The sequence below is a fragment of the Cervus canadensis genome, chromosome 19, assembly GCF_019320065.1.
Source record: "Cervus canadensis isolate Bull #8, Minnesota chromosome 19, ASM1932006v1, whole genome shotgun sequence".
Classification (NCBI taxonomy): Eukaryota; Metazoa; Chordata; class Mammalia; order Artiodactyla; family Cervidae; genus Cervus; species Cervus canadensis.
This window is the reverse complement of record NC_057404.1, coordinates 58,104,271-58,129,834: the sequence shown is the minus strand read 5'-3', so window position 1 is coordinate 58,129,834 and position 25,564 is coordinate 58,104,271. Positions and strand designations below refer to the sequence as shown.

Here is a 25,564-nt window from a genome sequence, read left to right as displayed (position 1 = left end):
AAATCAACTCTCTGCCCATCTTGACCTCTTAAGTATTGATAAGAGATGATGCCTGGAAATTCTTGAGCAAGGATTGGAGGAGCAGATATTCTGTGAACCATCATTTTCTAAGGAAATGGGAATCTTCTCTTGCCCTTCAGATATCTTCAATCAGTTCATTCACTTTTCATATCATCATGTCAATCCTACAAGAATGGGCAATAAATTTTCAAGTCATATCAATAAACAGTTGTCAAAATAACTTCTTCCACCATTTTGATAATTGTGTATATGTGATACGATACCTGAAGGCTGCAACAACATCCATACCATCCCAAAACAATAGACATGCCAATAGGTTTTCCAGGAAAGGCTTTAGATTTGTCCTGTGATATGGCATTGAAGACTTCACAAATTAGATGAATCAAAATGCTGCATTCCATCTGCCTGAAAGTGCAGTGCTACCAGAACCACAGAAATCAGTACACAATTTTGTAAAGAAACTGGTATTTGAAGAGCGAGTAAAAGCACTTCAGACAAAGAGAAGTACATTGACCATTCGGCTCATTATATGCTCTGTATCTAAGGTGAGATTTTTCTAGCAAGCCAGAGAGGGAAAGTAGGAAGTCTAGGTAAAAGTAACTGTATTTACAGACCTTGAATGAAGGAATAAACATGATGGAAGAGTAAAATCTGTATTTTTTTTTTTTTGCATAAAAAAATTGCCCAGATCTTCCTCACTGCATCTCACATTGAGGCAGGATCAGAAGACAGGTTGGGTTGAAGGGCATTTACCCTCAGGAACCTGAGCCTAGAGTTTTCCACCAACAGGATCACTGCCGCCAACTTTACAGTCACTGTTTCCTTATTTTCACTCTCAGAAGCCTCTCTTTTCCTGGCTAAGAAAGAGCCAGATTCCAAATGACTTAGACTCATATTCAATTTCTTCACAAATAAGACCTTACTAAGATTTCCTTTCTTATGGTTAACAGCTTCACAAGGGGTATTTCCAAGAATGAAGGGATTTTGCACAGGGAAATAGCCCATTTCACATATTTACAGTCTTCTCCTTAACTAGTTTTAATGGTAATATTGACTGTGAGTAAACATGGATGATACATGTGCAGTATTTGTATAAACACTTTGTTTCAATTTATCTGATGCAAGGTCAAGCTCATTATGCTTTTGAGAAACCAATCCTAGAAAGAAATTTCGGAGGATGATGAGTCCGACTTAGTCAACAAATGAGAAAAAGTAAGCTTTGGAGTGATTATTTTATTCAAGATGACTACTCCATGACCAAGGCACAACTAGACATGTGGTGGGCCTTCCAATCATTAGCCCAAGTCGGCGTTTACCACTTTGAGGTCATTAACAAAACAGCATGTATAGTTATGTTAAAAAGGAATGTTTAAACAACAGTGCTGAAAAGGAAAATATTATATGGATGGCAGGGAAGTGATTTTTAAGATGCTCTCAAAGCAGATGTTAACAGCCAGCAGGGAGGTACAATCCAACCCTGGATGTGCTTGGAGGCTTGTGAGGGAGTCAGGTGTGAACAAGATCAATTTGCTATACTAGTCCTTCATTTCCATGCATTTACATGGTCCTCGGGCAGCCTTAACTCTGCACCTACAGTCTCTTTCATAGATTGCATGAATTGCTTCATTTTCTTGGCCTTATATTTGTGATTTGTTTCCAGCACACAGATAGTACCCTGGAGCATTCTTCTAGAATATGTAAAGATAAGGCAGGGGGAGTAATTGTTCCCCCAAATTCGAGTTGACAACATGGATAATTTAGGATGTTAAAGTTTCAAGTACCATGTAGTTTTGATTTTGCTTTTTTCATCACAGGAAATAGAAAGAGAGGAATCTGGGGCATGATGCATATTTAAGCTAAAAGGACAGTCACTCAACATACAAAGGACTTTTTCCTGACAGTCTTGTTATTACAGCTCAGAAGATGTTGCTATTTTATATTCAACTTCCATTCTGGTTAAAGAAGGTCAGGATGGATTTTAAATATTTTGACTTTTAAATTATGCAGTTTTCCTCCCCAAAACTTTAAAAGCCAGTTCAGGATCAGTTCTCACAGTTCCAATGCCAAAGGAAGATTAGTAACAACTCACAAGGATGCCTACAACCACCTGATAATGTGCACTTTGGGAAGTCAGGCATTACATACAATTTGAACACAAATACAGAGAGCCTTTTACAAAAAAAAAAAAAGTTTTACAAAAATCACCTCTGTCCCACTCAAAATTACCCAAGTCAGAAGCTGTCCCTCTAGCCAGTGACTGTAGGAATAACTACAGAGTCTGCTTCATGATAAAGATCTTGCTTCCTAATTCCAAAAGTCTGAACACCAAAGATAAAAGCTATCTCATTTTCACTTGCTTTTAAGAAACTGAAAATAATGTTTAAAAGTATATGGTAGAAAACTGACCTTATATAACATGTGTATAAATATTGATAGATACAGGTATTGGAAAGCTGATCTTTGATTACCATGCAGCATTTTCTGTTGGGAAATATGGCTGATAACCCTGGGTGATAGTCCACTGGAGACTGTGGTTTGAAATTCTGCATCTACCCAGAACTGAGAAAGGGAAAAAATATTTTGCAGAAAAAGTCTAAAGAAAAGAAAAAACTAGAAAATCTTGCATACGGAGAACTCACCCTCCTACATTGACTGGGTCCCTTGCTGGGTACCAGATACAGCGCTCAGCACCTAGGATGTGCTGGTGAACAAGAGAGACGCCTGACCCGTCAAAACTCAGACAACGAAGCGAGCAATCACAACAGGTGTGGCAAGTCTCCTGGCGGGGCAGAGCCTCTCAGCCTGAGCACAAGAGGCTCGTGTAAGGGCTAGTTACACGTAAACCCCTGGGAATACAGCTCGACGCCTTGTGGTGGAGCAGACGCGGCCCAGGATGCGATGGGCCACGTGGGGTGGGACAGGATGCACAGGAGCACGCGTGCCCAGTGCCCAGACAGTGCCGGCTGCACCCGCCGTGCGGGGCTCCACCCTCAGAACCTCTGAGTCACAGGTCCAGGGCGGAGAGACGCAGGAGTCTGCCCTTCTAGCAAGCACTCCTGACCTTCGTGCTGTAGGCCTGGGGACCACATTTGAGAGTTGCTGCGGTAGTAGCAGTTATTCTATCTCAGGCAGCTGATCTGGGTTTCTGGGAAGCAGTGAAATTTAAGGTCAACTTAAGGGACAAGGAAGTGTGTGATGACACGTGAGCATGAGAGTTGGTGTGCAGGGTGGACACGGAAAGCTGGCAGGAAATACGTCCCCGAGACAGAGAAGTGGAACAGGGTCTGGAAGCAGGTCTGCGGGCTGAACCAGTGTTCAGCACAACTGGGTTTGGCCGGGCCATGGGGTCAGCATAGCTCCTTCCCAGAGTCCAGGGTATATTTTTTAAGAGTCATGAATAAGCAGGGACAGAATGTGGTCAGATTTATGTTTTGAACTTGCTGTGATTATGTTTCTGGACGTGTGTTGAAGGTGGGCAAACTAGAGAAAGTCTCGCAAGGAGCAGTTGCAGTCTTGGAGTAAAAGAGATGTTAACTACATAGGTGGTAGTGGGGAGGGAGAGAAACTGATAGATTTCAGAGGCTTGTGGGGCAGACTAAATAAATAGGACTTGGTGATTGATGAAAGCTGGAAGTGAAGGGGAGGAGACAGCAATGAAAGCTGGGTTGCGTTTTGTTACTGGGGATTAGCAATATCTTTGCCAGAGTGGTCAGAGTGGGAAGTGGTGGAAGGGTTAGGAGTTTGGACACACTAGTCTGGGTGCCTGGGAGACCTTTAAATGGAGAGGCCGGGAAGCAGTCAGATGTCTGGTTGGCGATCAGGGGAAGGGCGTTACCAGCATAGAAACAACATCTGAGGACATAAGGACACCCGGGAGGACTCGAGAGGGACAGAAACAGGAGACACGTGTCACGGGTTTCACAGCCAAAGCCAACAGCCATATCCAATGTGAAATAAACAAACGCTATCTGCTCATGTGTGTCAGAAGGGACTGAGTAAATGAGTTAGGAGAGAACTTCTGAGCAATCTGCATGTGGATGACATGAGAGTCGTCCTCTTGTTTTGTCTGGCCGAGGTGCCCTTCATCTCCTTCCCCTTCCTTGTGGCTGGGGGACCCCAGGGGGAGCCCTGCAGGCTGCGGCAGCAGACCCGAGCAGGGTGACCACTGGGCGAGAAGAAGGCGTCGCCGGGACCCTGAGTCAGACTTCAGGCCAGATTCGGTCCAGCTGCAGGTCTCCTCTGGCTCGTGAGGAAGCACTCCATCCCTGAGGCCATAGGCTGGGGGCGGGGAGGGGATGTAGGGAACGGGGCGTCTCTTTGTTCTCGCACATTCAGACGACTGCAGGGCTTGCAGCATGCCTTTTATCACCTGGCTTGAGCCAGTACTGGCGACCGTAGAGGACATGGGCTTAAACAAATTTTCTCTGAGGGGAGCAATGGGGAGAAAGGATACTTAGGGAGTTTGGGAAGGTCATGTACACACTGCTACATTTAAAATGGATAACCAACAAGGTCTCACTGTATATCACAGGGAACTCTGTTCAGTGTTTTGTGGCAACCTGGGTGGGAGGGGAATTTAGGGGAGAATGAATACATGTATATGTATGGCTGAGTACCTTTTCTGTCCACCTGAAACTATCACAACACTGTTAATCATCTGTATATCCCCAATATAAAATGAAAAGTTAAAAGAAATGTCTGAAGCTTCCCAGGTGGTGGTAGTGGTAGAGAACGTGCCTTCCAATGCAGGAAACATAAGAGATACAGGTTCCATCTCTGGTTTGGGAAGATCTCCTGGAGAAGGAAACGGCAACCCACTCCAATATTCTTGCTTGGAGAATCCCAGGAGCAGAGGAGCCTGGTGGGTATAGTCAATGGGGTCCCAAAGAGTCGGTCACAACTGAAGTGACTAAACACACCAAAAAAAGGTCTACTCTGAAGGAACTTAGTAGGGATGTGATAGATATTTTAAAGTCTGGCATCTCTGAAACAATACAGCTCTAAACAACATGGTTGAATATAAATTGTGTACACATGAGTTAACACTGATGTACAAAATATCCCCCAACTTGTCTTCTGACCCAGCATACCCCTGCCCGCCCCCTGCCCTGCCAGTTCCCAGCTACACACCGCCTCCTGGGGGCTCTGGGGTCCTGATCCTTTCGATCCCAGCCCTGTTCTGATGAGAACCAGCACCGGGAGCACAAGAACGGGACTCCTTCTCCCGTTTGGTCCAGACAGAGAAACACAGAAGAAAGAAACCTCTCCTTTTAAAGATTCTTCTCTTCCTTCCTTCCTACTCTGACTGCCTCTCATCTTTTTCTGTTTCACTTCTTATTTTGAAGGAGGCTCAAACTTACAGTGCTATCATCTGAACACCTTCTCCTTCCAAATTCACCCCTGGTTTTACATAAGATATATGTATCTCCCCCTGGAGAAGGCTGGGGAGTCTCCCTCATTGTTTTACCAGCTATGATTTAGGCTACTGGCTAAAACCAGCAGAGCCTGTTGAGAAACAGAACTGGGTCCCTTCAGAGGTGAAGATAAGCAAGTTATTTCTGCTCCGGTTTTGAGTGGCCTATCCATTTAAAATGTTAGACTATGCTGCAATGATTTTAAAACATCTTTCTTCAGACTTGATACCACCCTTCACTATCAAACTTCAGTCAGTTCAGTTCAGTCACTCAGTCATGTCCGACTCTTTGCAACCCCATGAATCGCAGCACGCCAGGCCTCCCTGTCCATCACCAACTCCTGGAGTTTACTCAAACTTATGCCCATCGAGTCGGTGATGCCATCCAGCCATCTCATCCTCTGTTGTCCCCTCCTCCTCCTGCCCCCAATCCCTCCCAGCATCAGGGTCTTTTCCAATGAGTCAGCTCTTTGAATGAGGTGGCCAAAGTATTGGAGTTTCAGCTTCAGCATCAGTCCCTCCAATGAACATCAAGGATTGATCTCCTTTAGGATGGACTGGTTGGATCTCCTTGCAGTCCAAGGGACTCTCAAGAGTCTTCTCCAACACCACAGTTCAAAAGCATCAATTTTTCGGTGCTCAGCTTTCTTCACAGTCCAACTCTCACATCCATACATGACCACTGGAAAAACTATAGCCTTGACTAGACAGACCTTTGTTGGCAAAGTAATGTCTCTGCTTTTTAATATGCTATCTAGGTTGGTCATAACTTTCCTTCCAAGGAGTAAGCGTCTTTTAATTTCATGGCTGCAATCACCACCCGCAGTGATTTTGGAGCCCAAGAAAATAAAGTCTGACACTGTTTCCACTGTCTCCCCATCTATCTCCCATGAGGTGATGGGACCAGATGCCATGATCTTAGTTTTCTGAATGTTGAGCTTTAAGCCAATTTTTTCACTCTCCTCTTTCACTTTCATCAAGAGGCTTTTTAGTTCCTCTTCACTCTCTGCCATAAGGGTGGTGTCATCTGCACTATCAAACTTAGCGTGGTGAAAATTTCAAACTGTAGTGTTAACGCACTCTATAAGATTATAGTGTGCTAATTAATAGGCTGTAACACAGTCTGTATTAACTGCCCTTTTATTCATGTGTTACAGGAAGCCATGAATAAAGTGAGTTAAATAAATGGAAAAAGCATTCTATTTTTACAGTTGTCTTTTCACATGGGGCAGAACTTGATCTTCATCAGCTCCTGAATAGCTTAAAGTGGTGTGTGGCATCTGTGGGTTTCTGCCCCGCTAAGGTGGACTTGATAAACCTCGCTTTGGTCAGCACTTTACGGTCAGAGTGCTCATTGCTAAGGGAGCCGGAGGCGCCTCAGCTGCCGGTGCGGGGTGCTGCTGGGAGACAGCTCTGCTGTGTGGGGGTGATGTCGCAGGACTCAAGCCACAGAGAGAAAGGAGACAAACCCTTACCATTATCATTGCCCTGCTTGATCTCCTCTGCCGTCCGATCTATCAACACGTACAAGGACCAGACCACGCAGGTGATGGCAATGATGTGGAAGGTGACCGAGCAGAAGATTTTCCTCCTTTCGCTGGTGGTCATCTGCAGTTTCTCCCACTGCAATCACAAACCAATTACACACAGTTGAGTCTCCAGCCAGGAAATCTTGCTCCCCATTTATATCCCAGGCCTAGGTCATAAATGGAGAGAAAGCGTTACATAGCTGCCATTTTAGATGACACTACAATATTCAAGCAAATCTTCATGTTTTAAAAGAACTACAGTCATAAACTGTGGAGTTATAACTTAAAAAGTACATAGTAAAACAAAAACAAAAAAATATTTTCTTATTCTGCAAATAGGTAGTTCCTTGTAGTTTCCTTTTCTGTAACATGAAGGGGACAGTTTTAATATTATACAATTTTCAGAAACATTTTGGCTCAGGTTCCTACATATTACTTCTCTGTGGCCCTAGGTTATAAGCAGTCATACATAGTCTCTCCTGGATTGATACATACCCTGACACAGGGTTGCATTCTGTTTTTTAAATCGGAGTATAGTTGCTTTACAATGTTAGTTTCTGCTGCACAGGGAAGGTTATATGTATACATAGATCCCTCCCTCTGGGGCCTCTCTCCCCCTTCCCTGCTCCTCCCACCCCCCTAGGTCATCACAGAGCACTGAGTTGAGCTCCCACCAGCTATTTCACACAGGCAGTGTGTATGTGTCAATTCTGGTCTCCCCATCCACCCCCACCCTCCACCATGTCCACAGTTCCGTTCTGTACGTCTGTGTCTCTATTCCTGCCCTGCAAATAGGTTCATCTGTACCCTTTTTCTAGATGCCACATGCACCCCGATGTTCATTGCAGCACTATTTACAATAGCCAGGACATGGAAGCAACCTAAATGTCCACAGACAGATGAATGGATAAAGAAGATGTGGTACATCTATACAATGAAATTATTACTCAGCTGTACCAAGGAATAAAATTGGGTCATTTGTAGAGACATGGACCTAGATTATACAAAGGGAAGTAAGTCAGAAACAGAAAAACAAATATCATATATTAATGCATGTGAGTGTTGCATTCTTAAATGTGTAAATTTACCAAGTATTTGAATGGCCGAATTTTATCTGAGAAAGTCAATGCGTATCACAACTGTCCTCCGAAAAGACACATTTTATCCTCCAGGCAACAGAAGAGAGTCAGCGGCAGCCCCTTTGGGCGCAGTCTTGCCTTCAGCTGCCGCCTCTGTCACAGTCGCTGTGCCCGAGGCGCCCTCCTCAGAAAGCCCAGGGCCGTGTGTTAGTCGGCGAGAGGAGGCGGGCAGCCCCTGTGTAGCCGGAAGGAAGTCAGGGCGTGCATGAGGAAACATGTCCATGGGTTATTCTGCAGTAACAGGCTTTCAGATGAAATTTTTACTATCAAACAACATTTTAATGCCTTGACAATTACAGTGTCACTTCATTACATTGTTAGGATTTGATCTTTACTTTTCTTCACATGTTTCTATAGGAAAATCAAATCATTATGATCTTACTAGATCATGAATTTTTTTCGGCAATTCATGATTGTTTGCATTCTTTTTTAAAAAAATTGTAGTTGATTTACATTGTTGTGTTAGTTTCAGGTATAAGCAAACTACATAGTAGCTTCCCACTAGCTACTATGTAGCTTCTGCATTACAGGCATATATATACATATATATATAATTATATATATTTAATATATATTCTTTTTCAGATTCTCTCCATTATAGGTTATTGCAAGATACTGAGTATAGTTCCCTATGCTTCCCAACAGTAAGTCCTTGTTGATTATTTATTGTATATATAGTAGTGTGTATATGTTACTCCCAAACTCCTAATTTATTCCCTCTTCCTCTTTCCTCTTTGGTAACTATGAAATTAATTTCTATGTCTATGAGTCTATTGCTGTTTGTAAAGAAGTTCATTTGTATCATATTTTAGATACCACATATAAGTGGTATCATATGGTATTTATCTTTCTCTGACTTCACTTAGTATGATAATTTCTAGTTCCATGTGTGTTACTGCAAATGGCGTTATTGCACTCTTTTTATGACTGAGTAGTATTCCATGTATACAGAATACTTCCACATATGTATCTATGTGTATATTTATGTCACATCTTTATCCATCCGTCTGCAGATGGCCATTTACGTTGTTTCCATATCTTGGCTATTGCAAATAGTGCTGCTATGAGTCTTTACATCTTTTATTTATTATGTTCTTGCTAAAGCAGAATCCTTAGACCTTCACAGTCCCACTCCTTGCCCAGCCCACCTCACACGTCATAAAGCCCCATAAAGGCCTGAATCTGCCACCAGCTCTGAGACACGAGTGAGCCTCAATCTCTCCAGGCCCAGGTGCCTCATCCCCCTCAGAGGCAGAGACGGGTGGTGAGACACGATCTTCTCCTTTCCCTCACTAACAGACTAAGCTGTGAGGTCTGGCACCGTGCCAGGTAAAGCTGCTTTCCCACCTTCCTGACAAAGGTGACATGGACTCTTTCCTACGAGTGAGATGTGAGTGGCTATCTACTGGGATGCTGAGTTTTTACCCTCCTGACACAGGAATTGCCCCTTTCTCCTTCATTTTCTTTTCTTTGCTGCCTGGAATTCCCAATTAATGGTAGAAGTCCTAATAGTCATCTTGCAACCTTGAGGAAAAATCTTGAGAATTAAGAGAGACCTCAGCCCATCAGCCACAGCTCACCTCTGGCCGCCATGCATATGTGAGGGAATTAAAGTCCTGTCTGAGCCACTGCTTCTCAGGACCCTGCTCCTCACTGTCAAGGGCAATTCCTGATAGAAGGAAATGAAACCTCCTGACTTCCCTACCAGTATGAACATTAGTGTCATATGACCACACGTTTGTGAACACGTGAACTGTAGCCCGCCAGGCTCTTCTGCCTATGGGATTTTTCAGGCAAGAATACTGGAGTGAGTTGCCATTTCCTTCTCCAGGGGAATCTTCCCAAGCCCGGGACTGAACTGAAGTCTTCTACATCACAGGCAGAGTCTTTACCATCAGCCACCCGGAAGCCCATTCCTGTCTTACTGGCCAGTTAGTCATCATAGCATTTCCCATTCAGGGTCTGTTAGAGCCGGTTAACCTAATCTTGGACTCCTTCTCATCAAACTATATTTTCTCTATTATTCTAAGTAAGTAATGGAGAAATCTTTGTAATGAAACTAGGGGAAAACCAAACGCTTCAATCTATCTATAGAATCTATTTTTAATTAATCAACATTGAAATGAGAAGATTTCAGGGGTTTTTATCACAACTTCACATCACAGGTGTGAAAGATTGTTTTTGAAATTTCACTGTGTTATTGTATTTATTTATTGTGATATTAGTCTAAATACTCTGTGATTATGGACTAGAACATTATTCATTTGGCAACAGCATTTAGTGATTTAGTAACTATTTTTTAGATTACCTCAGTATTTAATATAAAAAGATAAAAAGTGCAGGATGGTGCACAAGGGCAGCTTTACTACATGTTCAAATTTCCTAAAGGTTCTAAGTGTTACAATACCTTCAGTAACAAAATATTCATAACAAATCAACCCTCCCTTGTAAAGGTGGCTTGGGCGGGGAAGCGCTTAAAAACTGGGTCTTTTTTTAATCTAAAGAGCGTTTTGATGAAGTGGTTGAAACATTCTTTAAAACTCATCAACCTCAATAGAAAAATATCAGAGGGCTGACAGGTATCAACCAAACTCCTTTTAGTTCTAGACAATAGTAGTTCTGAAGCTGTCACTTCCTAATCGCAGCAGCGTTTTAAGGAGAAGTGGAGCGTAAAAGGACCATCAGACGTTGCTGTTGAACTTTCCTTTATAAATCCTCACAGGGGCCGCCCAGGAATCCCCCACAGCACACGGCTAAACGCGATACCGCGGCGCCCTCTTCTGGACAGTCACGTCACTGCATGTGGCACCCCGCACGCGGCATCAACAAAATTTAAACCATTTCTTGAAATGTTCATCCATCCACATCTTTGAATTTTCAAGTTTAAAGACTGAATATATTTTGCAAGGCGCCACAGTGAGAAGTGGACCAAGAAGGCAAGGATATAAATCTTATGTTAACAAACTTGTCATGAAAGGGCAAATACTAACATTATTTAAGAAGCTGAAATTCAATACCAGTTCACAAAAGATTTGACAGCAAAGGACTATATGCACAAATGCACAGAGCATCAGAGCTCCCCTTCCAATTTAATAAAATAATGTGTGCTTATGCCCACAGGCACGTGCCCTGTGCGGGACCCACGTCCCCGCCCCACCCTGGAAGATTAGGAGGCGCCCTCTAGGTGCTGCTTTAAGGAGATGCGTCTCTCCAGGGGGTCTCAGGGGAGCTGGTGGAAGGGACCAGAAACAGGAAGGCGGGAGGGGAGCCCGCATATTCGCTCGAGTGCCCAGGGCTCTTTCCCGTCAAGTCCCCGCCCTCCTCGGTCCATGCACTTTACTTCACTGCAAAACCAGCTGCACAGTCCTAGCGCCTCAGACCTCGCTTCCCTTTATAGGATCCATGGGTCTCTGGCTCTTGTTTTACTGTCCTTAGCCTTTGGTCCCTTAGCCAGAGCCTTCAAAGACAGGAAGAATTGAACAGAACTCCTTTATTCAACTTAGAAATGCACAATTAGGTTATTCTGAAAAGATTTCCAAATTGGAGTCTAAATTGGTGCAGACACGGTAAAATTCTCCGTTTGTTTTAGCGAGATGAAACTGAGCGTTTTCTAATTTAAATTACTTGTATTTTCAGCCTGTCCTAATACATAAATTTAAAACAACAACAACAAACACTGCCTAGTAAGAGTGTTTTTAAAATTTTTGTACCAGTGAAAAATAAGGGCAGCTTATTTGTATGATATCAACACACACGAGATGGGTGTCCATTTTTTTTTTTCGTCCTTGACTCAGCCCCGCTGCTTTTGTCAAGTTTCCTAAGGGAGCTTCCTAGTTTCCTAAGCTTCCAAGTTCCTAAGTTCCAAGTTCCTAGCTTCCAAGTTTCCTAAGGGAGTTTCCTAAAGGAACCAGAATTTCAGCGTCTGTGTCATGATAAAGCAAAAGCCACCACCAGAGGGCGTCGGCCCACCAAGCTCCTGGTTCCAAGGTGATTTTCCAGGGTCGCAGAGATTCCAGAGTCCCCACCAGCGGTTGGCAGGCTCTTCTCGGTTATTTCAGCAACCCAGACTAAGTGCAAAGGCACATTTTGGCCCTTTAAAAATTCCCAACCCTGCTTATCATGTTATGGTGATAACATGAATGAAAATAATATTTGGAACAGCAGGTTTAGTTTGTTACGTTATCTACAGGCCCAATGGCCCTCCCTCCTGGCTCAGTGGTAGGTAAACAACCTGCCTGCCAATGAAGGAGATGCGAGTTCAATCCCTGGGCCAGGAAGATCCCTTGGAAAGGAAATGGCAATCAACGTCAGTATTCTTTCCTGGGAAATCCCATGGACAGAGGAGCCTGGCAGACTACAGTCCACGGGTGGCAAAAGAGTCTGAGGCAACTTGACAAGCAAGCACCACCACCACCAGCACACCCGTGTGACTCATTGTGCAGGCCAGCCTGGAACAGGAGGGGGTCTGGGGCTGAAAGACTGACCAGATTCCTAGAGGCCCCCTTGGTCTAGGACAGTGGTTCTTTTTTAAATTCTTAGTTTTTGTTTTTTTTTTTAAATTGAAGTATAGCTGATTTACAATGTTGTGTTAATATCTGTTATATAGCAAAGTGATTCAGTTATGCACACACATACTTATTCTTTTAAAAATATTCTTTTCTATTATGGTTTCTCATAGGCTGCTGAATATGGTTCGGTGCTATATAGTAGGACCTTCTTGTTTATCCACGGGCTAGTGTTTTTTAAAGAGATTCTTCAGGTGCATCACCACCAGCGTGGAACTTGGTCACTGCTACACTAATCAAAGAAGGAGGCCATTTGGCTGAGGTGCTTCACTGCCCCAGTGCCCATGTAAACAAACCAAAATCTAAGCCTTTAAATGCCTCAAGGTTGGAAAATAGAAACTTGAGGACAACTAATCCCAATCAGCCAACTAGGCTTTAATCATGAGCCACCCCTAATCTTCTTGCTTGGCTTCTGCACTTTCTTCTGCGGCTCCTGTGGGTGGCGTCTCCTAACCACTTCCGGTGCAGCATTGCCCAATTCAGATGAAACGTTGTTCAAATGAATTCTTAAATCTTTAAATAAGCCCCAGTTTATCTTTTACCATTAGAAATGAAATATTCACATATGGTGTTTCACCTGGCCTTCAGGTGATTCTGCGATTGTGGTTTTCATTCTGTCTGCCCTCTGACGGAGAAGGATAAGAGGCTTATGAAAGCTTCCTGATGGGAGAGACTGACTGAGGGGGAAACTGGGTCTTGTTCTGATGGGCGGGCACATGTTCTGTAAATCTTTAATCCGATGTGGGGCTGTGTTTGATCTGAGACCAAACTATGCTGGAGGTAATGAAGATAATGGCGACCTCCTTCAAAAGGTCCTGTGCACACACTGGCACACGCAGTGACCCCAACCCTGCAGCAGGCCACAGGGAATCCATGCCTCCACCAGAGACTCCTGGACACTCGCAGGCAAGTCTGGGTCAGTTTCTTGTGGGGGTCACTGTTCCTTGGGGTCACTGACCTGGAAAAGGTCAGTTTCCATTCCAGTCCCAAAGAAGGGCAATGGCAAAGAATGTTCAAACTAGCCCACAATTGCACTAATCTCACACGCTAGCAAAGGAATGCTCAAAATTCTCCAAGCCAGGCTTCAGCAGTATGTGAACTGTGAGCTTCCAGATGTTCAAGCAGGATTTAGAAAAGGCAGAGGAACCAGAGATCAAATTGCCAACATCCGCTGGATCATAGGCAAGAGAATTCCAGAAAAACATCTACTTCTGCTTTATTGATTATGCCAAAGCCTTTGACTGTGTAGATCACAACAAACTGTGGAAAATTCTTCAAGAGTTGCGAATACCAGACCACCTGACCTGCCTCCTGAGAAATCTGTATGCAGGTCAAGAAACAACTATTAGAAATGGACACGGAACAACAGACTTATTCCAAACTGGGAAAAGAGTCCATCAAGGCTGTATTATTGTCACCCTGCTTATTTAACTTATGTGCAGAGTACATCATGAGAAATGCTAGGCTGGATGAAGCACGAGCTGGAATCAAGATTGCCGGGAGAAGTATCAATAACCTCAGGTACGCAGATGACACCACCCTTATGGCAGAAAGTGAAGAACTAAAGAGACCCTTGATGAAAGAGGAAAGTGAAAAAGTTGGCTTAAAACTCAACATTCAAAAAATGAAGAGCATGGCATCCAGTCCCATCTCTTCGTGTCAAATAGATGGGGAAACAATGGAAGCAGTGACAGACGTTATTTTCTTGGGCTCCAAAATTACTGCAGATGGTGACTGCAGCCATGAAATCAATAGAGGCTTGCTCCTTGAAAGAAAAGTTATGATCAACATAGATAGCATATTAAAAAGCAGAGACATTACCTTGCTGACAAAGGTCCATCTAGTCAAAGCTATGGTTTTTGCAGTAGTCATGTATGGATGTGAGAATTGGACTATAAAGAAAGCTGAGTACCAAAGAATTGATGTGTTTGAACTGTGGTGTTGGAGAAGACTCTTGTGAGTCCCTTGGACTGCAAGGAGATCAAACCAGTCAACCCTGAAGGAAATCAGTTCCGAATATTCATTGGAAGGACTGATGCTGAAGCTGAAAGTCCAATACTTTGGCCACCTGATGCAAAGAACTGACTCATTGGAAAAGATCCTGATGCTGGCAAAGATTGAAGGCAGGAGGAGAAGGGGATGACAGAGGATGAGATGGTTGGATGGAATCACCAACTCAATGGACATGAGTTTGAGAAACTTCAGGAGTTGGTGATGGACAGGGAAGTCTGGTGTGCTGTAGTCCATGGAGTCACTATACTGACTGATCTTTCATGCATGGTCATGAGAGAGTCAATTCCTAGGTAAGTTGATAAGAAGTCCAGCATTCCCGAGAAGGAAAAGGGGGTCTGGAGCTCTTGAGAAGGAGAAAGGGGTCTGGGGCTCTCAAGGAGAAAAGGACAAACGTTCTTTTCTACATTGCTTTGTCTTAGTCAATATAACAGTGTATCTTGCTCAAGGATATGTTTCTCCTTAACAAGAATCTTCTGACTAATCCTGTCATCTTAAAATGTATATTATGAGAGTGGGTCTGGTCAGATCTTTCTGTTGTTCATCCTAATCTTGTTAATTTAAGATGTATGTTGTGGGAGTGGGTCTGAAAAAGTATATAAGGCCTTGATAAGATTAGCTGGGAGGGCGTTCTCTATCCCCTTTCTGATGTCTGTGTCCCTTCTCTTACTTTAATAAAACTCTGCTACACAAAAGCTCTTGAGTGATCAAGGCTGGCCCCTGGTCCCGAAGCTAAATCTTCTTCTTCAGTGATCATGGATCCAACATTGTTCACTGTAAGCTATCAGCTCCATGTGAAGTAGTATTATACATTTCTTTTTTTAATTTTTTTTTTTTTTCTGTTGGAGTATAATTGCTTTACAATATAGTGTTAGTTTCTGTTGTACAACAAAGTGAATCAGCTCTATGTACACAAATACCCCCTCTTTTTTTGATTTCCTTCCCATTTAGGTCACCACAGAGCAGAGTCCTCAATGGTATACAGTCATTTCTCATTGTTGTTTATAGATAGAAGTATACATATATCAAACTCAGTCTGTCAGTCCATCCTTCCCTGAAGGGATACTATACATATTATATACATTTAAGAGGAAATGGCCTCACACCACAGCAGGGCCTGGGACCCACAGCCAAAGCACTTGCATGCAGAGACAGTAAGGTTGGACCATAGGCACTAGACCTGGAAAGTCTCTGCTGAAATGTAATCATGGGATCGACAGCTTCTATTGTAGGACAGTTGGAGCACATGTTGATTTGGAGTTGGGAGAAGTAGTTACTGACATCCAGGTCAGGAAAGATGGCACTGCGTGCTAGTGGCAGCCTTACTATAAAGAAGAGAAACACTCGGGAACACAGGATAAATGGCTTTACTTGCACCACCTTTGGCATGTGGAACTACTGAGCAATGGCTATTACCTGGACATAGAGGGACTAATCAGATTATTCAGATCTGGGAATCTTTATAAGAAGTAGTTTTTAGCCTCGACTCTCAAGCAGAATCCTGTGTTAAGATAAATTCCAGCATACACACCAGGCCTGCTGACTCCATCACTAAGAGAATATTCCGTCAGGGGTTGCATAGATGCCTGCTAGAAATGAGGGCTCTGCCACTAAGAGCTGTGTGCCTTGGGCTGGGCTAGTGTAATCCTCTGCCCTTCCATTCCCTTACCTGTAAAGTCGTGATACGAATGGTACCTAGAGCAGGTACAATGGAGAACATATGGAGTTTCTTCAGAAAACTAAAAATAGAGCTACTATGGGATCCAGCAATCCCACTCCTGGGCATATATCTGGAGAAAACAGTAATTTGAAAAGATCTCATGCACTGCAATGCTCATAGCAGTATTATTTACTATAGCCAAGATATGGAAGTAACATAAGCGTCCTGCAACAGATAAAGAAGATAGGGTATAAAGAGAATGAAATAATGCCATTTGCAGCAACATAGACAAACCTAGAGATTGTTATGCTGACTGAAGTAAGTCAGAAAGAGAAAGATAAACATCCTATATAAAATATAGAATATGATATAAATATCCATATATAAATATGAAATCTAAAAATGATACCAATGAATTTATATAGAAAACAGAAACAGACTCAGTCATAGAGAACAAATTATGGTTACCAAAGGGGAGGGCGGGGAGAGATAAATTAGGAGTTTGGGATTAACAGATACAAACTACATCTGTAAAATAGATAAACAACAAGGCCCTACTGTATAGTGCAGGAAACTATTCAGTATCCTGTAATAAACCATAGTGGAAAAGAATATGAAAAACATGTCTATTATGTGTAACTGGATCAGTGTACTGTACACCAGAAATTAACACAGCAGTAAATCAATTACACTCCAGTAAAGACAGAATGGTACCTATGTTACACAGTCAAGTTTAGGTGAGTTAGTGCCCATAGTGGGAAGGCTATCTGGCACTTAGAAAGAACTTAATGAACAGTTATCATAACTTGGATCTTGTATCACCACAACCAGTTAGTTATTTTTACTTTCACCACAGACTTCAGTTATTTTTACTTTCATGTTGATACTATCACTGGAGGATGAGGAAGGGATAAGTTGGGATTTTGTTACTTTCCAAAATTAAGGCAGTGGAATCCTCCCACCCCCATTTATTTTCCAAGTACAAATAGATTTTTCTGAATAGTGACTCTCATAACAGAGAAATAGTCTGTTTTTGTTAATTACTAATGCAAAGAAGGACAAGCAGATGATTTACTGTGCATATCCTAGTTGGACTCTCCTAGAAGACTGTACAATGATACACTCTTTAATGTTAGGACTTGAGAACATGCCACAGGTCGCAATGTATGTCCCAGGATCTTTCCATCCTTTTTGTATGAAAATTCAATTTAAAATGTTATATTAAAGCCACCCAAAGAAATACTGTACTGGGTAACAATTTTTATTAATGGTAAAGAGACACAAATATTCCACATAAAATGAAGTGCTGGTGTGAGTGTGGGGTTATAACTACCTCTTTCCCAAGGAATGCAGTCCAGGAGAGGCAGGCTGGTCAGCAGCAAGCCCAGGGCTGCCACTGTGTCTCAGGGATCACAGATAGCCCAGCTGCCACCTGCAAAAGGTAATTCACTGTGGTTTCTGTACACAGTGGCCTTTTGGGTTGTTTGTTTGCTTGTTTCCTTGGGGCACAGTTGCTTTACAATGTTGCGCTGGTTTCTGCTGTGCAGTGACGTGAACCAGCCACGCGCGTGCGGTGACGTGAACCAGCCACGCGCGTGCGGTGACGTGAACCAGCCACGTGTGCGGTGACGTGAACCAGCCACGCGCGTGCGGTGACGTGAACCAGCCACGTGTGTATGGTGACGTGAACCAGCCACGCGCGTGCGGTGACGTGAACCAGCCACCCGTGTGCAGTGACGTGAACCAGCCACACTCGTGTGCAGTGACGTGAACCAGCCACGCGTGTATGGTGACGTGAACCAGCCACCCGTGTGCAGTAATGTGAACCAGCCACACTCGTGTGCAGTGACGTGAACCAGCCACGCGTGTACAGTGAAGTGAACCAGCCACGCGTGTACAGTGACGTGAACCAGCCACGCGTGTACGGTGACGTGAACTAGCCACGCGCGTACACAGACCCCCTCCGTCCTCAGCCCCCCTGCCAGCCCCGCCCCCCGGGTCAGCACAGAGCTCTGAGTTCAGCGCCGTGTGCTGTACAGCAGCTTCTCACTAGCTGTCTTAATTCAAAATTTGCTTTTCAAAAAAACATGTTTTGAGGCCAATTAATACCATAGGCCTTTACCCAGAGAGCTCCCATCACTTTACAGTGTTCACAGTAGTACTTAGAACAATCTAGTTGAGTAGAAACAGAGGTGTTTTAATAGGGCCAGTTCTACTTATAACAAAAATCTTATTTTTGCTGAAATATCATCTTAAAGCTTGAGTAGAAGATGCACTTGCTTAAAACTACAGCTGTAAACGAATATTATACGATGTACTTGTCATATTCACTTGCAATGGGAGCAATAAATTTCCAAGAGTTGTAGCCAGCCCGGTATTGGTGCAGAGAGCTGTCGGCTACCAGATGAGAAACTGTCTAGATGAAAAGACACTATTGCAATCAGAGGTCACGGGATCAGAAGACGTGAAGAGTCAGGGGAGCAGGGGGCCTGGGGTGGTGGGTGGGGAGAGGAGCACGTGTGGTCAGACAGGTGGGGAGGCTGGAAGTCCCCTGCTCAGAGAGGCCCTGGAGAAAGTGACAGACTCTGGGGTCAGGCATGTGGATTAGCCCCAGGCAGGGAAAATCACCTGTCTGACTTGCAGTAAGGAAACTACCACCTGAGTCCTACTTTCCTGTTTAGTATAGTTGGGACGCTGAAACTATCCCTTGTATAGGGTTGTTGTTAGATTTATGAGATAATATCCATACACAGCAATTTGTCAAGTCCTCAAGTAAATCAGGGATGCTTAGCTGGTTTATGAAACAAAATTTCTTCCAGTTCACAGATGACTAATTAGGCCCATAGTGGGCTTATAGTAGAATTATAATTTATTTATGAATTCCTAGAAATGTAATGAAGTCACCTACCACTGTCTTTGGTTCCTACTCTGCCCACTCCACTCATTTATGTCACTGATTGGTCTTTGTGGACTGCTAAATTTGTGACTCTTGAAGTGGTAGCACCAGTAAGCAGAATTTTTCAGTGGGATAGAAGCCACAATGTGCAAAATACATCCAGAGATTTCAGGATCTTAAAAAGAGTTGTCGCTCTCAGAAGCCAGCATGAGAGGTATGATCCAGATCATAGTATTGATTGGTGAAAAGGAGTTTATTAGGAAACTGGTGTGTGGGAATATTAACCTTACAGGTATAAACAATCTAAAATCATTGTGGCAAGTAAATCCGAGGCTTCTAAAATATTTGTACAAAACAGGTTAGTCATATTCAGCTGACTTGATCACAATTAAAATTTTCTCTATATAAAATGTATGTATATTGCATATTAAACATATATCTAAATATATATGAATCTCATGTTACTTGAAGCAATTTTTCTTATAAGCCTTTTCCTGATTTCCTATTGTTTCAAGAAGTTCTTGAGAGATGGAATTCCTAAAAATTTTGAGCAAGGCATTTGTAATAGAAAAAAACAATTTGCTGAGTGAAATCATCCACTAGAGGGTGCAACCATATCACACGTGAAGGTGATTTGGGACAAAAATAGAGAAGAAAGGGATGCATGCTTGTATGATGGGTCTCTTTAGAGGGGAGATATACTATGTGGTTCTAAGGTAGTGTGCACTGGAGTTGCTCCAGTTAACAGCTAAAAGGCAATTCCTAGACTGTCCAGATCCATATCTGGGGGCCAGGTCTAGGAATCTGCATTCTTAATAAGCCCTCCAAGTGATCTTTATGACTGAGACTTAACTAAGTTTCACCCTTTCCACACACACACATACATACTTCCTACCCACATCTGGGTTGATTAACATATGTATTGAAGACGAATACAAATTACTTAAGGAATTAATAGGTGTGTTGCTTTACGAATTTACTTTAAAAATATTTAACCAATACTTGGTTGTATGTTTCCCTTGAAGATTATTGTGAAAATGTATGGGGTGTTCTGGTAGCACTTTGAATGTGTTCCTGCTTCAGCTATGTTGAACCAGTGGGGAAACCTGGGACTGTGTGTCCAGGGAATATTTAATTATGGGCTGAGGCTTGGAAACAAGAGGGACTCCGTCTCACAAGATGGCACGTTACCTCTTCCCCACAGATTCAAGCCTCACCAGGGACTCTGAAACTCGCCCTGCTGTTCACAGTGTCCCACGAAGGGTCTACATAGGCCAGGCAGCAATTTGTGCCTGAATGATCATAGCCTTGCGCTTGAGGAGAAATCGTCTGTGTGCTAAGCAGAACCGGAGACTAGGAAATTAAGAGACTTAAAAAAACCTAGACAAGATGGAGTATTAAAAATAAAGATTTCGCTTTGCTGACAAAGGCCCATACAGTCAAGGCCATGATCTTCCCAGTGGTCATGTGTGCATGTGAGAGTTTGACTATAAAGAAAGCTGAGCACCGAAGAATTGATGCTTCTGAACTGTGGTGTTGGAGAAGACTCTTGAGAGTCCCTTGGACTGCAAGGAGATCCAACCAGTCCATCCTAAAGGAGATCAGTCCTGGGTGTTCATTAAAAGGACTGATACTGAAGCTGAAACTACAATAATTTTGCCACCTGATGCAAAGAGCTGGCTTACTGGAAAAGACCCTGATGCTGGGAAAATTGAAGGCAGGAGAAGAGGGTGACAGAGGATGAGATGGTTGGATGGCATCACTGACTCAATGGACATGCACTTGGGCAAACTGGGAGATGGTGAGGGACAGGGAGGCCTGGCATGCCTGCAGTTTCTTGGAGTCACAAAGAGTCAGACACGACTTGGCAACTGAACAACAAAAACAACAAAAGACCTAGTTTTGAAATTGAGATTATTATTATTATTTATTTTATAAATGAAATAGATAAACAACAAGGACCTATCATAGCACAGAGAATCACGCTCAATATCTTGTAACAACCTATAAGTGAAAAGAATCTGAAAAAGAATATATATATTTACATATATATATATACACACACACATATATACACAGATATAATTGAATCACTTTGCTGTACATATGAAATATGGTAACTCAATTATACTTCAATAAAAAAATATATGTGTGCATATATATTTATATAGATAGATAACATAGGTTGTTGTTGTTTAATTGCTAAGTCATCTAACTCTTGCGATCCCACGGACTAGAGCCCACCAGGTTCCTCTTTCCATGGGACTTTCCTGGCAAGAATACTGGAGTGGGCTGCCCTCTCTTCCTCCAGGGGATCTTCCCGGCCCAGGGACTGAACCTGTGTCTCCTGCACTGCAGGCAGATTCTCTACCACTGAGCCACCTGGTCTGCCCAGATACCCTTCATTTCATAGATGAAGAAACAGGCCTGGAGAACTGAATTGATTTGCCCAGTGAAAATTATTAAATGCCTTATTGAGTAGTAGATTTTTTTTCATTCAGGAGCTAATTGTTGAAGCATCACAAGTTATCAGATATTTATTCTAGGTGCCAGGGAACAAAGTAGTCAAGCCTACTGCTTTTATGAAGGTTACATAAATGTCATAATTGTGGAATATTTTGTGTTTTTTGGAACAGAGGATTGTATAACTGCCCATCAGTCAGATACAATGTGCTTTTGTTTCGTAAGCGCTTCTTTCCCAATTGTCTTTAACTGTGTATTTGTGTGCGAGTGTGTGTTTTCTGTATTTATTGTTCTAAAACATTCTTTTGGGTGGCAGCAAAGAAAAGGAGAAGTTTCTCTCTGGAATTGCTATTGTACAGAAGTGCCAGCCCAATTCTACTGACAGCCCATTGTCAGCGCTTGTTTTCATGTGTGAATGTTGTATATAACGTGATTGGGTTGAGTTTTGTTGTCTTTGTTTTCATTGCTGTTGTTTTTAGTCTCAGACAGTCACATACCAATTTGAATACATCAGATATATATGACAGTCAAAGAAGTTTTAATCTCTCTCAATATTGAGTCAGATTTTGGATATAATAATACAAATAAAGCAAATAGTGTTTCAAACAATATGTTTTAAAATCAGCTTTATCAGTACTTTGACATCAAGCATAATTAATTGGCTCAATATATTACCTTTGGATTTGTTTTGGCATTTTAGAGACTCAACTTTTGCTAAGAATTTTGTCCTAAAACTGATGAATTTTTATTAAAGAGAAGAGCTCTTTGGCCTTTCCAGGGGTACAGACACATCTCAGAGGTATTGTAAATTTGGTTCCAAACCATCACAATGAAGTGAATATTACAATATGGAGTCACACACGTTTTTCTGCTTCCCAGTGCTTACCAAAGGTATGTTCACACTATACTGCAGGCTATTTATGTGTGCAAGAGCATTACATCTAAGAAGCAATGTACATACTTGAATTAGATAATACACTGTTCCTAAGAGTGCTAATCATCATCTGAATCTTCAGGAAGTTTTAATTTTTCCACAATAGTTACATCAAAGATCATTGATCATCACAGGAATATAATAATAATGAAAAGTTGTGAAATGCTGTGAGAATTTCCAAAATGTGACACAGTGACAAGAAGTGAGGAAATGCTGTTGGAAAAATGCATTTTTTTCCAACACAGGGTTGCTACAGTCTGCCAATTTGTAAAAAAGGCAATATCTTTAGTGTAAAATTAAATGAAACACAATAAAATGGTTTGCCTATGTGTAAATTTCTTAAATTGCATGTGAACTGTGTATTTCCTTTTTCTGGGAAGAAGTCAAAAGCTTGCATTGATTCTCAGAGAAGTTTGAGACACTTTCTGGATTAAAACCCCTTACTTTAAAACTGCTCTCTCTTAATTGGTTCAATATTACTGAGCACATCCACTTCTTACAAAATAAGGAAGCCCTGGATGAGGGAAGGGTGAGGTACATGAAATCTCTACAGACTGGAACTGAAACTTGTGGTCTGGGGGTTTGACAAATTTGGGAAACAAAGAGTAACTCTGCAACCACAATTGGCCAGATTTCCTCATCTGCAGAACCTAGAATGGGTAGCAATCCTAAATGCTGCTTCTTAGCCTCCTGGGAAGGGGGTGGGAAAGAACATGTGGTAATTGTTCCTGCTGTCATGGAGATGCTCAGATAAGATCTGTATAAGAAAGGCAACTCTTCTCCTTTCAGTCCCACATCTAGTTTTCCTCCTTTTACAAAGAAATTGCTTTGACCAGGCAAAGATTTTGGGTTAGCTGAGCATCTCATTTCAGTTCCAAGGATACCAGAATGCTTTGTTCAGGTCCTGGCCAAGTTGTCGGCTTCCTGCATGATCCCTTAGGTCTGATTGCAGTCTGCATGGAATTTCTTAGGATATATGTGAAAATTGTTCACATTGTAGAACAGATTCCATTTTTCTTTCTGGAGCGTAAGAGTGAGAAGTGAATATGAAAAGAGCTCTTACTCAAAGGTTCTTATGTAATGTGGCAGTTTAGTCACTAAGTCATGTCTGACTCTTTGCAACCCCAGGGACTGTAGCCCGCCAGGCTCCTCTGTCCATGGGATTTTCCAGACAAGAATACTGGAATGGGCTGCCATTTCCTTCTCCAGGGGATCTTCCCCATCCAGGAATTGAACCTGGGTCTCCTGCATTGCAGGTGGATTCTTTACCAACTGAGCCACCAGGAAGACCTTCATGTAATATCTAATAGTCTTATGTAATAGTATGTCATTATTTGCCTTTTTGGAAATCAAATAAAAATGGATTTTTTTCTATGCTTCTTTTTCTGCTTCTTTTTCTATGTCCTTCATTCCCAGTTATTAAAATTCTGAAAATAAATACCTTTCTCTGCAGCAGATTTGCTAGTCAATTTCTCTAACACCACTAAACCCCTGCAAAGGGCTGTGAATTAAGACAATCTAATATAATTCTAATAATTTGTTCTTATAAAAATAATGAAGTGAAGCTTTGTTATCCACATTGAAAAGGAAGAAGGAAGGTTTAATAGCCTCATTTAAATATCTGTTCTATCAAGGATCATAAAAGCCTTCTGATGCTTGAATTGACTGTGATACAAGGGGAAAGAGGACAAGGTGAATTTGGGGTTATGTGACACTTTAGAGCGGTGTGGGGTGGATTTGTCTGAGGAAACTGCAAAAATTCAGTGTGAGCATCAGGTGGGGTGACTGAGCGAGACCAAGTAATGAGCAGCCTTGAGTACCAACCCAAAGCGAGAGGACAGAGGCTGTCAGATTGACATGGGTGGGTTAATATGCAGGGAGAAGATACAGGGCATCAGACTGGCACGGGTGGGTTAATACGCAAGAGGTAGAAAATATTCTCGGATTTCCTTCATAGAATTTTCTGGAAATAAATTTGGAGTGAAAAACAAGCCACATGAGATACCAGTCTGGACTGCTGTCTTTGAGAGAGATGGCAAAGTGTTGCCTGTCCGTCCGAGGGGATGCGGGGGTGGAGAGAGTGGGCGAGTGGCCAAAATGATGGAATTCCTCTCCTGCTATGAACTCACCAAATGCCCAGTGTATCTGGGGACAAAAGTCCACAGAATGGCTGATTTTTGAGATCAGATGTACACGAACAGAAGTGAAACAGCCAATATGGACAGAGCAGATAGAAACAGAGAAAACAAGCTGCAGGTACCTGCAGAAAGCAGGCGGGAGATGAGGATTAAGACTGTGGATTTGAAATTAAGGTCAAGTTTAAGCAAATTTCCCAAGGATAATGTGGGACAGGATTTTAGGGTTTGCAGTTAGCAGAGTTTTACAAAGTCCAATTTTGTGCTGTAAGGAGGATGAATTGAATGGAGGGTGATGACTTAGCAGACCCTGCTACTCATTTCCTCCCCTCTGGATGGACTGATGGTGCCAACATTTGGGTCTTATTAACTATGATTTCTACTTTGGAGAACACCAGTTCTCACATGTGTAAACTTCCTTAGCTTCCTTCTTCAGACTAAAGGCATTTTTATAACTGCATAACACCCTTTTTACTTCCTTTCCTCTTATTTAAATGGACAAAATGTCCCTTCAGACATTCCAAGACCCTTTGATTATATCTTTTCCTTTATTTTTAACTTCTCTTTTTGTATACTTTTCCCATTCAATATGAAAACCTGCTTTTATGTCTCAGTCAAATTTTATTTCACAGTAGTTTATTACTTATATTAACTGCATGTTCATTATAGAAAATGTATAAAATTCAGGAAAATAAATCAGAAATAGAATCATTCATAATCTCATCTGCCATGTGTAATCTCAATATTGTGAAGAGGTCGATTCTCTTCCAGTTTCTTTTCTTTTAAAAAAAAATTTTAT

At 42.3% G+C, this 25,564-nt stretch overlaps 1 protein-coding gene across 2 annotated transcripts in view; it reads right to left on the bottom strand.

Moving 5' to 3' along the window:
• The window catches only part of MARCHF1 (membrane associated ring-CH-type finger 1), an 816,302-nt gene that overhangs the window by 5,247 nt on the left and 785,491 nt on the right, over nucleotides 1–25,564 (bottom strand). For both annotated transcript variants that reach the window (XM_043438370.1, XM_043438371.1), the window contains one exon: nucleotides 6,910–7,057. In XM_043438370.1, coding sequence (XP_043294305.1) covers nucleotides 6,910–7,057 — 148 coding nt within the window. The remainder of the gene's footprint in view (nucleotides 1–6,909; nucleotides 7,058–25,564) is intronic.